Below are 12,689 nucleotides of genomic sequence, written 5' to 3' on the forward strand. Positions count from 1 at the left end.
TATTTAGAAGAACCTTTATTTTAGGAAATTGTTTCGACTTGAATTTCCTTGATTGCCGTGTCTAAAGCTTTCTCCGTGTATTTAAAATGTGAATATTTTGCAGCAATCTAAAAAAAGTACTTTGTAATAATTGAATACCAGTAAATGAACACCATTGAATGAACACCGTTCATTTACTGGTTTGCTAGCAAATACTTTAAATTAATATGGTTTAGGTTAGTTCACTTCTATTTAGGGTATGTTTAAAGTCGATTTTTGCTTAAAAAAATAATTTGTATAAAATGCAATGAATGAACACAGTGTTCATTTACTGGATTTTTAGAAACTTTCAAACCAGTAATTGAACATGCGGAAATTTTACACTATTTAAAATATTTAAAACATAGTCTGGTTTTTAAACTAAATAATTATGTGTATAGTAAGCCGTAAAGTGCCCACCGTTCTAATATTTCTCTAAATTATAAAATTATAAGCTTAGAAAACAACACGTGCTTACCGTACTTACTATACAAGAATGATACAAAATGACCACTTGTTGACACCTTCACTAAACTATTTTACTAATTCTTATCTCCGCTAGTCAATGAACTGTATTAAGAAGATACGTACGCAACATGTTAAAAAAAGACGAAAGAGCTTATACGTTGCGTATTCTTATTTTTATAGAAATTTAACAGGCTGTTCATTTATTAGATGTTGTTCAATCATCGGTCGATTGACCCTATTTTTTTAAATCTGTAATTTGATATACTGTTTTAATGTACAAATTGTTACTCTTGAATTGTTTCTTTGTTGTTGTTTTGATGTTTATTGTACGTGATCTTTACTTTTTACTATTTTTTGTATTTTATTGTAAATTGTTCTACCATTGAAATAAATAAATAAATAAATAAAGATCTGGCAGTACTCCACACTATTGCCTGAATAAAACATCAACTGTTAACATTTTGTTAACTTTATTGGTTTTTTAAACAATAAATCATAAAATGAAAATATTGACAATTCAAATAAATAATTGTTAATATCTAACTTCATTGTTACGGGATGCAACCTGCTATACACATTCTGCACTACATGTGTCTAACTTTTACAACAATCCTCTCTCAAATTTAATACATTTTTGCAAAATTTTGGAATGTGTTTAATTCATAGAACAATTTTAACATTTTGCTTTCAATGCAGATTTTAATCATTCAATGATTTAGGTAAGCAGAAATTCAACAGTTTAGAATTTCCCATTGAGTTTCCTATGCCCCCTTTGATAATTCACCACCCAGTATATATAGATGGTAAAATACATAAGCAGATTAGAGAGAAATTTAAAGTGGGAGATGTAATAAAGGAAATATTAAAACTAAAATGGCAATTTGCAGAACACATAGAAGATGGAAGGTGTGATATTATCATTATAAAAAGTGGAAGTGGAAAATGAAGATGATATAAATATACACTATTTTTATAAACACATGAAGTACAAGTGGGAATATGTTCCCAATCATTTGGCCTGAAGGAAAACTGCTCAAGTGCAGGGATTTAACATACAAGTGTCATTGAATTTCCAAGAAGTAATTCATTTTAATAGACACTGATCAGAGGCGACAGGACACATTGATATTTGCATCTGGACACAGTATTATTACATGTTTGTTAAACCTAGCTGCTACCATGTTGCATTTAATTAGTATAAAACTAAAAAAGGTGCCAATAATAATTTAGTATTTTATTTTTGACATGCAATCTTAGACAACTGGCAGTAAGTGACAACCATCCATTCTACCAACTGCGTTTTCATGGAATTCCTTATGCAGGCTCCAAATAAGTAAGCAAATGCATAATGCATATTATGAGCACCTTTAATATAGATAGTGTTAGAAATAAATGAGTTTATAATTTTTAATAATTTATAAGGTAAAAAAAAACACCATATTTTTCAAATTGTAACATTTCCTTAACAGCAGTTTAGAAAATACTTTATCTACATAAAGGTTCTTAGGCTTTTATCTGTCAATTGGATTTAAGATTAAAAAATTATATTACCAATCTACTTATTCCTATTATCACTTCATAAATTTTCATAAAAAAATACATATAAGTACCACCACTTCACTGTCATATAGCAGGAGAGAAGCTCTGAATACAAATGCACAAAAACTATGTATTCTCAATCTTTTTGCAGGAAACAATTCCATATTTGAAGGTTTAAGTATCTACTCTTTGTAGGATAGTAACATAATACAAAGTTTGTATTTTACTGTCTTTTTTATCTTTAGAAGTTATATTTAAAAAAACAACAACAAAAATCAAAAAGGTAAAATTGGCATAAATATATTTTTGAGGACTACCATTTCTAAGTGGAAAAAGTGATATAGCTGGATATTTAAAGTGAAGTATATAAATTTTAACCATTGCGAAAAAATAATCACAGCATATATAAAAATATTAGAAGAGATGGTAATACAGGAAAATTGAATGAGACTGTTAATATATCTTCATTGCTATCTTTCTGGCCCTAGATATTGAGAATCCTTATACAAAACCTCAATAACTCAATCTTAACCAATGGATGTATTAAGATTTCCTAAAACAACATAATGTATCTTATTCAATTATTCCTGCTGAAATATGCTCAATTTGCAATTTACTATAGCTTGTAGTTTTTAAGTGTAAAATGTATCAAAATTACAGAAAACAATCTCTGCTGGTTCAGGAATTAGTTAGAATACTTACTAAACTCTAAAATTATTGATAAGGGCCTAGCAAGAATAGTAGGTATATTCAAAACTAATTTCTTCAGAAAAAACAATGTGATACTTGTTGCTCTGGATACTTTGAGCTAACCTTCATCATGTGCAAAATAAACATTTGATCTAAAACATTTTGAATAGACTTGCAAAGTTTTATATTATGAAGGGATAATATTTCACCTAGTGAGTCATATATTTTGGAATTTCTTCTGTTTATACTTTAAATTTGATTAAAAATAATAAATGAATTCATCTTTACACTTTTGACATAATAATCTTATAAGTAAATCTAGTAATATTCTAAACCAAACCAAAGTAATTGTGTAGCTTACAGAAAATTAAGAGCAAAACCTTGTCAAATAGGACATCAAATATAACATATAATTTTATTATTGCTACTCAATAGTCACTGAAACAGTCTATACACATGTAGCCTTGTCAATAATACAGAGAAAAAAATTTTTTTTTGTTTAATTTGATACTGCCAAAAATGACATGCTGAAATGCAGCAGATAAATAAATATTGTGTATGTAAAGGGTAATGCTAAGAATTGTATTTGGCATAAATATAAAGAAATATTTACATTTTACACATTAGGACTATAGAACAATAATCTTAATATCAATTTACTTACCAGTAATGTTGTCTATAGCTGGAATATTAGTCTCATTCTTGCCATTGACAATAATATCGGAATTGGAATCACCGGCTGCAAGATAAAGAATATTAGTTGTTGAATATAGGACCTAAATTACCATTTACCTTTTGTAAAAGTAATGGAGATTATAATAAATAGAGTTGACAGAAAAATTGAAAAATTCATTTTTAATGCAGATATCTAACTTCTCGGATGAGAATAATTGTCAGATTACAAACTGCCCTGTAAGATGTAATTTGCTTTTAAAAATTTGTTATTCGAATCACAGTACGAGTAACTAGTTCCTAATTTTATTAAAATAAGACGTAAAACTTATGTTTTTTCTCCAGGGATTATTCTCGACAACTGATCGACTGACTTTACACAAATCAAATACGTCACAGCTGTCAAAGTCAATTGTCAAGGAAGGGATTTTATCACGGAATACAATACACCATCCCAACGGTAGGGATGGTATATTCTGTGATTTTATTAAGAATATAAAGTAGAGTTTACATTACATGATTTTATCATAAACTCCATTCGCTTAGCTCGGGCATATTTTGACAGATTCATTGTCGGAAACCTACAACACAACAATTCCTACTTCTCAGTATTAATAGCTCAAGTATCATACTATTGCAGACTTCTTTCTTTAAAAAAAGAAGAATTATTCCAAATAGTGGAAGTGTATACTAAACCCATAAAATATTTCCTGTATATTTAAAATATATTTGAGTTGTTACAATTTAACATATTTTAGTAAATATTTGTATTATTCGCGTTGTTTATTTTTAATATAGTTTTATTAAATTGTATTTAATATAGTTTTATTGCTTAATTCTTTTGTTAGTTCTATTTAGTTAATTAGTTATTTTGAATTTTATTATTATGGATAGTCAAAGTTTTCCATTTGTTCCATCAGCTAATGCGTTGGTAAGTTTTTCTTTAATAAATATGATAAAATGTTCTTTAAAAGTTAATATTTTTAGATGAGTAAGGATGCTGTTTCTAAATTACAAGGTAATGAAACTGCACAGCGGTTTATTCAAAATGCCTATAATTTTTTTTTAAATTATTTGCCGAATGAAAACCCTGTTGAGGTAAGTTGAGGTAACCCTGTTAAAATGTTACAAATGTTCTTAATATCAAAAACATTTCAGTTAACATCCAAATGTCTGAAGGTCTCAGAAAAAAGTGTGCGGAAATATAAAGATGGTCCTAATACAACCCTCACGTTAAAGAAGAAAAGTCGCAAAAGAAAATTAACGACTGACTTAAATTATAGTGTCAAAAATCAAATTCGCTTAGAAATTTATCGCATATATGAAGAAAGTAAGTTTCTATTTTATATAAAAAATATATTTTACAAAAAAGTTAGGCAAATTTAGTTTATATCGTTAAGTTGCGCCAAATGTAGGCAACCAACTTAAAGTTTTTAAACTTTTTATTATTAATTAATTCTGCTAGAGTTAAGTATAATTTTGTTTTGTGTTGATGATTGAACCTATATTATTAGTAATTAAATAATTACGTAAACTGTCAACTATCTGAATTTTGCATGTATTTTAGTTTGTTTGAGTATATAGTTGTTACGGCTTCGTATATTGACACTCTTTCCGAGAAAATTTACAACTCGGCAATATAAACTACCTAAAAATTAATAATTGTTTTAGAGTTGCCTCTTACAATATCTAGTCTGCTGAAGGTTTTAAGAGACAAATTTATTTATGAGGGAGGAAAAACAAGCCTCTTTCTGATCTTGAAAGAAATAGGATTCAAATACAAAATAGACAGGTCACAAAAACATTTCATGGAAGTTCCTCACGTAGTACAGATGAGGCATAATTTTTTAAGGATTTACCATGAAAATGACCAAAGGGGAGTTTACAAAAAGCCCTTAATTTTTATAGACGAAACATGGATATTTTCTTCTGGATCCGTTAGAAGATCTTGGCAGGATGGGACAAATAAAGGAATAAGAAAAAGAAGCGGTGATGGTGTGAGGTAAGTAAATAAATATGTTTTCTTATATAATTTATTAATTCTCTTAACTGACTAAAATGGGTTTTTTTTTCGTTTCCAGGACTTTAGTTCCAAAACTAATAAAGTATATTTTTTACAGAAAGCATATTTTCATTACATGTAAAGAAATTTGTTTTTATTAGATCGAATTATTTGTGTTGTAGGTACATAGTTTTACATGCAGGCTCAGAGCATGGGTTTATAAACGGAGCAAGTTTAATTTTTAAATCGGGCTCCAAAACGGGAGACTATCATGGAGAAATGGATGCTGATATTTTCGAGGGTTGGTTGGAGAAAGATCTTCTACCAAGATTGGAGGAACCATCAATGATCATCTTTGATAATGCTAGTTATCACAGTCGGCAAGTAAGTAAATGGCCAACCCAATCTTGGAAAAAAGAAGAATTGGAAGGATGGCTTAGAAGTAAAGGCATTATATTTCCACTGCATACTTCTAAGACAAATTTATTAAATATTATTAAAGCTCTTCCCAGATCTCCAAAACATTATGCTGTAGATGAGATAATTAACAAAGCTGGTCATGAAGTACTTCGTTTGCCTCCCTATCACTGTCACTTTAATGCTATTGAAATGGTGTGGAGTCAAACGAAACGGTTTTATGATCAGCACATATTGGGGAATACAAATGTTTTAGAAGTTTGGGCAACAGCTATCAATAATGTAACTAGGGAGCAGTGGAAAAATTATGTTCGCCATACCCATAAAATAATTATAGAGAGTTACGAAAAAGAAAAGGTTGTTTTATCAACCAAAGTGCAGCCTTTGGTAATAGATATAGACGAGGAAACATCATCTGACGAAGATAAGGAAAATTTTGGGGATTAGTTTCATATGCTCTTCGAATGAAATCATTGACTTTGTTTTATTTTTGAACATTCATGTTTTGACTAGAGGTTTTATTTTTCTTTATTTTTAAAATTATTGCAAAAATATGATTAAACCGGTGATAAATTATTTAACCTTACAACTAACAATATATAATAAAGCAAACAAACATAACTAATCCTTTTCATTAGATTGTTTCAAACTTTTTTTCTGACTTTCCTCTTAAGTCTAACGTCCAAATTCTAAATACCATTAATATTTATAACTTTGAATGTTCTTTAAATGTATATAGGCATGTAAATCCATATTAATTAGTATTATGGATTCGACTAAATCTCAGGTTACTAGAGCGAACATTTAAGTAAATTATTTTAAGCAGTTCAGGACAATGTCTAACCACTTAAAAGTTTATCTAAAATACCAGACCTGCATAAACTCACCTTTGCTTAAAACTTTTTATATGCGTTGATTCTAAATCACTATCGTCTGTATGTATCGTATTTAATTACATCAAAATATTTAAGAGCATTACTGTCAATAGTGTTATGTTACGATAAATTCTGACCCAAAACCGTAAATATATTTATTACTGATATTTTCATTCATTCACGTATTTTTTAGGTAATGCCTACCTGACACACGATGGGTCCCCCTTTGTAATAAAAACAACAATTCGAACCTTCTGGAGACAAGCTGATTTAACCATACCGGTTCTGAGAACAATTCGCCGCTCTGTCTAGTCGAGAAGAGAAGGCCGTAGACGTTTCTAGTCTAACAGTAGTGAATATATAACAGGACTTTTTGGAGAATAAGAAAACAGTTAATTCTGAAGAGGCGCTCGCGATAAAATGTTACGTTCGCTTTTTAATAAATTATGTATATTTAGTGATAAATAAATTAATATCAGTTATTGTGCTTTTTAATGAATTAAGATAAGAACAAGACATTATAAATTAAATAGACATTGAAATAAAATCATCACAGTGGTGTCAGAAGTGGGATCGAACATAAATTAGACTTATAATAATAATACAAGTGAATATTTGTAAATTGTGAAAATGACGACGATTTATGAGCTGACAGTGACTAATTTAAGAAGACATCTCGAAGACAGAGAATTAGCTTCTACCGGAAAAAAGGCTGAGTTAGTCCAACGACTAAAGAACGCTTTGCTAGAAGAAGGACTAGATCCAGAGACTTATATATTTGAAGATGCTGTTATCTCGTCGATTTCGAAATTAGAGAACAAAGTTTCTGACGATATTTCGAAAGTTTCTTCTGATGTAGCCAAAGTTTCTGGTGACATCGCATCATTAGAGAACAAAGTTTCTGGCGATATTTCGAAAGTTTCCGGCGACATCGCCTCATTAGAAAACAAAGTTTCTAACGAGATTTCTTGAATTTCTCTCTGGAAAGCAAAGTCTCTGCTAACATCTCTTCGGAAATCTCTAAAGTCACTTCTGAGATGTCTGCCCTGGACAATAGAATATCTTCGTTAAAAAACCAAGTTGCTGCCGATATGTTGGCCTTCGAAGAAAAGATATGAAAAGAGATGGAAAAGAAGCTGGAGGAAACAGGGACGGCAGAGAGAGGAAACAAGCCAATTACAGTAGAGACAAAAGAAGACGAGACTAAATGTAAGTTGGAAATACGGCCGAAATTTGAAGGAAGTGAAGGTTCTGTCCATGTGAAAGTCCCAACTTTCGACGGAAAATCGTCATGGAATAACTACATGAAACAGTTCGAATCAGCTGCAAGAGCGAATGGATGGTCTGAAAAAGAAAAGGCTGTAAACCTGACTATCGCTCTTCGAGGAGATGCCTTAGATGTGCTTCAGACCATAGCCGTAGAGGAGACCGATGATTTCGAACAACTGAAGAAGAGGTTAAATATGCGATATGGCCACGAACATTTGGAGCATGTATACCAGTCGCAGCTTAAAAATCGTAGACAGAAGAAAGATGAGGCTCTTCAAGAATATGAGGTAGATATTGCCAGATTAGTACGATATGCTTATCCAACAGCTCCCGAAGACATGATGGAAAAATTGGCCGTTCAAACGTTTATTGATGGTCTTCGTGATCATGAAATGCAGAGAACGCTACGATTAGCTCGTCACAAGACGCTGGTTGATGTCCTATCCGCCGCCCTCGAATACGAGTCAGCTACGCAGGCCTCTGGCGGGTACAGTAAAGTTAGGACTGTAAAAGAGGAAGGAGATGAAGATAAACTTGACCAGCTCGTTAATATGATGAAAATTATTACATGCAAGAAAACGAAGACCATAAAATCAAGAAACTCACCATCAGGAAAACCAGAACGAGTCGGCTTTAGGGGAGCAGCTTCGACCCGGAACTTTTCCAAAGACCCTCTTATACTAATAGCTTCTTTGAAATGTCGTGAAGATAGTGAATATGTAGATTGAGAAATAAATGGTAAAAGACATACGTTGTTGGTGGATACCGGAGCGACCAGAACCATTATACGCCCAACAGATATAAACAGCCGTAAGAAACTATTACCAACGAGGTTGCGACTTCGGACCGCTACAGGTGAAAATGCCAACATTCATGAAGAAATCCAGGTACAATTGGGAATTGGAGCAGAAAAGTTTGTCCATACTGTTATAGTTGCTGACATCGAAGAGGATGTTATATTAGGAATGGACGTAATGAATATGCATGGATTCCAATTGGATTTAAAGAATAAGATAATCAAAGTTGGCAACGAGGAAGTATTTCTCCATCCACATAATGACAACACTGTGCAAGCAGCCATTAAAGAAGATACAGTCATGCCTGCGAGAAGTGAAATGATCATAGTAGCGTGGCTACAGGGAATTGTGGACGAAGGGAGACCTGTTATGATGGAGCCTTGGAACCACGACGATGAGGTTGGCCGTGGAATCATAATTGGAAAGGAATTGGTGACTTTGGCTAAGGAAATTCCTGTGAGGCTTATCAATGTCAATGACTACCCAGTGACCATAAAGAAAGAGACAAAAGTAGGAACTTGTGTACCTGTGACATCCATAATCCGTCAGGCGACAACATCTGATAATTCTAACGACAAATTCGACCAAATGGTTGCAGTTGCAGGACAGTCTCTAAATCAGATGGAGAAAAGGAAATTAAAGGAATTTCTTCGGCAGTATCGTGATATTTTCGTACCGAAAGGAGGAAAGACGGGAAGAACTACCGTTGTTAAGCATAAAATTGATACTGGTAATGCTAAGCCAATTCGTCAAACAGCTCGACGATTACCACAGGCGAAAAGAGAGGAAGCTGAAACGATTGTTCAGGAAATGAAGAAAGACGGGGTGATAGAACCTTCTACGAGCCCATGGGTCTCTCCGGTGGTCCTGGTTAAGAAGAAAGACGGAACGACGAGGTTCTGTGTGGATTACCGTTTGCTGAACAACGTTACCAAGAAAGATAGTTATCCTCTGCCTCGGATCGATGACACATTGGACACATTGGCTGGAAGTAAATTGTTTTCTACTTTAGATTTGAAGTCTGGATACTGGCAGGTAGAAATGGACCCAGTCGATAAAGAAAAGACAGCCTTCACCACAGGATCTGGATTGTGGCAATTCAACGTTATGCCATTTGGACTTTGTAATGCTCCTGCGACATTTGAGAGGCTTATGGAAAATGTGTTGAGAGGGTTATCTTGGAAATCATGCCTGGTTTATTTAGATGACATAATCGTCTTGGGGGAGACATTCGAAGATCATTTGAGGAATTTAGAAAACGTTTTTAATCGACTTAAAGCTGCCCAATTGATGCTAAACCCCAAGAAGTGCCAGCTATTTCAAGGTAAAGTCAATTATCTGGGTCATATAGTCAGTAAAGAAGGAGTGGCCGTGGATAAGGGAAAAATCGATTCCATTAAGGAATGGCCAAAACCAACTGACAAACATCAAGTGAGAAGTTTTCTTGGACTATGTACTTACTACCGGAGGTTTATTAAGAAGTTTGCAGATATCGCTAAGCCATTAACGCGACTTACAGAGGAAGCAAGAGAATACCGCTGGGATATAGACTGCCAAAATGCCTTTGAAACGTTGAAAAAGCATTTAATAACAGCACCAATTTTGGGGTATCCACTGCCAGAAGGAGAGTTCATCTTAGATACGGATGCAAGTAATGTGGGAATTGGAGGAGTGCTGTCTCAGATTCAAGGAGGACAGGAACGAGTCCTCGGATATTTTAGTAAAGTTCTTTCAAAACCTGAGCGGAATTATTGCGTCATGAGAAGAGAACTTCTAGCAGTAGTTAAATCAGTAGAGCACTTCTATCAATACCTCTATGGCAGAAAGTTTCTAATCCGAACCGACCATGCCGCCCTTAAGTGGTTGATGCAGTTTAAGAATCCAGAGGGTCAGATAGCCAGGTGGATCGAACGACTCCAAGAATACGATTTTAAGATTGAGCACCGGGCCGGAGTTAGCCACAGAAACGCTGATTCTCTTTCCAGAAGGCCATGCCCAGCAGAGTGCTCCCACTGCAACAAAACGGAATCCAAGGAAGCAGCAGTGCTAAGAACGACGATTGTCAACGACGACTGGACGCCTACTAAGATCAGGGAAGAACAAGAGAGAGATCCAGTTATACAGAAAATCCGAAAATGGAAAGAGGAAAACCGTCGACCACCTTGGCAGGAAATATCAAACCTATGCTCAGTAGTTAAAACGTATTGGGCCCAGTGGGACTCATTTATCATCGAAGATGGCTTGCTTAAACGAGTCCTGGAAAATGATGACGGTTCAGAGAAGAGAAGACAGTTGGTGATCCCAAAGAGCAGAATAGCCGAAGTACTTCGTCAGTTACACGACAGTCCATCGGGAGGGCATTTTGGTGTAAGGAAAACCCTTCAGCGAATTCGGGAACGGTTTTATTGGATAAACAGTTCCGACGATGTAAAAGACTGGTGTAAGAAATGTACTATTTGTGCCACGAGTAACGGGCCTTACCGAAAAAGGAGAGCTCCTATGAGACAATATAATGTTGGAAGCCCGTTTGAAAGAATAGCTTTGGACATCGCTGGGCCATTTCCAGAAAGTGAAAATGGAGGCAAGTACATGCTGGTAGTAATGGATTACTTTACTAAGTGGGTCGAGATTTACGCACTTCCCGACCAGAAGGCCGCCACCGTTGCAGATAAGTTGATCCAAGAATATATCAGCCGATTTGGAGTGCCTTTGGAGATACATAGTGACCAAGGCAGGAACTTCGAAAGCGATCTATTCCAAGGAATATGTGATAGACTAGGCATGAAGAAAACAAGAACTACCGCGTATCATCCGCAATCGGATGGTATGGTAGAACGAATGAATAGGACAGTTGGCAAGTATTTGACAAAGATGGTGTTCGATCATCAGCGAGACTGGGACCAATACCTTCCGTTCTTCACAATGGCCTACAGATCTGCTGTTAACGAATCAACAGGCCAGACACCTGCCAAAGTCCTATTCGGACGCGAAATGCGACTACCTTGTGATCTCGAGTTTGGATGTAAACCTGGAGAAGATGTAGCAGGTGAAGATTATGTGATCGAATTACGAAGAAGAATGGACGATGTACATGAGTTGGTCCGTTCCCACCTTCAGATCGCTAGCGACAGAATGAAGAAACGGTACGATACACAAGCCGAAAAGGGTTGCTTTAAGAAGAACGACAAAGTATGGCTGTATAATCCCAAGAAGCGAAAAGGTTGTTCTCCCAAATTGCAGCAGTTTTGGGAAGGTCCATACCTCATTATGGAGAAGATCAACGATGTCATCTACCGAATAAGCAAGATTCCGAGGGGAAAGCCGATGATAGTACACCATAACCGGTTGGCGTCTTTCGAAGGTGACCACAACGTAGATGAAGAAGTGGAAGTAAACCAAGTCCACGATGTGTCTGACCTCACGTTTGAGGAATTCATGGGTGCCTATGGAGGTACCGGTAAAGCGAGACATGGTGTTACCACTGAAGAAAAGCAAGATCTACTCGCGCTCCCCGATGACTACTCGCTGGCCCTTACCATCCCGGCCAGTATCAAAGACGCACCAGGGTTGGCATCCGTCTTTCGAAGGAAGTTTGGTCGAGTTGCAGAACTTCAATGCCAAGTGCCAGCTCCCGGTAAAACCTTGAAACTCCAAGATGCATCACGTTACCTTTTCTACCTGGTAACAAAAGACACTGCCCGTGACCAACCTACCTACCGAGATGTATGGGAAGCGTTACTTCAATTGAGAGAGCACGTACTGGAGTCCGACGTGCAAAAGTTAGCCATGCCAAAGTTGGAGTGCCGCCAATTAGATTGGAGGGTTATCCCAAATATGGTGGAAGAGATCTTTAAAGACACCGAAGTCCAGGTGTTAGTCTGTTGCAATCCGCATAGTTACTGGTGCGGAGAGAAAACCGTCCCTTGTCATTTTTATACAACT

At 35.1% G+C, this 12,689-nt stretch overlaps 2 protein-coding genes across 2 annotated transcripts in view; one reads left to right on the top strand and one right to left on the bottom strand.

The window, feature by feature from the left end:
• The window catches only part of LOC140434763 (uncharacterized), a 46,617-nt gene extending 42,847 nt beyond the window's left edge, over positions 1 to 3,770 (bottom strand). Inside the window, exons 1-2 of the mRNA XM_072523260.1 lie at positions 3,508 to 3,770; positions 3,380 to 3,454 (exon numbers count right to left, since the gene is read on the bottom strand). Coding sequence (XP_072379361.1) covers positions 3,380 to 3,454; positions 3,508 to 3,568 — 136 coding nt within the window. The 5' untranslated portion in view covers positions 3,569 to 3,770. The remainder of the gene's footprint in view (positions 1 to 3,379; positions 3,455 to 3,507) is intronic.
• Positions 3,771 to 4,273: 503 nt separating this feature from the next.
• LOC140433851 (uncharacterized) lies at positions 4,274 to 6,253 on the top strand. Its single transcript, XM_072521827.1, has 5 exons — positions 4,274 to 4,318; positions 4,375 to 4,485; positions 4,546 to 4,717; positions 5,059 to 5,389; positions 5,572 to 6,253. The coding sequence occupies exons 1-5, from the start codon at positions 4,274 to 4,276 to the stop codon at positions 6,251 to 6,253; spliced, it is 1,341 nt and encodes a 446-aa protein (XP_072377928.1).
• The last annotated feature ends 6,436 nt before the right edge of the window (positions 6,254 to 12,689 follow it).

The sequence above is a fragment of the Diabrotica undecimpunctata genome, chromosome 2 (assembly GCF_040954645.1).
Source record: "Diabrotica undecimpunctata isolate CICGRU chromosome 2, icDiaUnde3, whole genome shotgun sequence".
In the NCBI taxonomy this organism is placed as follows: domain Eukaryota; kingdom Metazoa; phylum Arthropoda; class Insecta; order Coleoptera; family Chrysomelidae; genus Diabrotica; species Diabrotica undecimpunctata.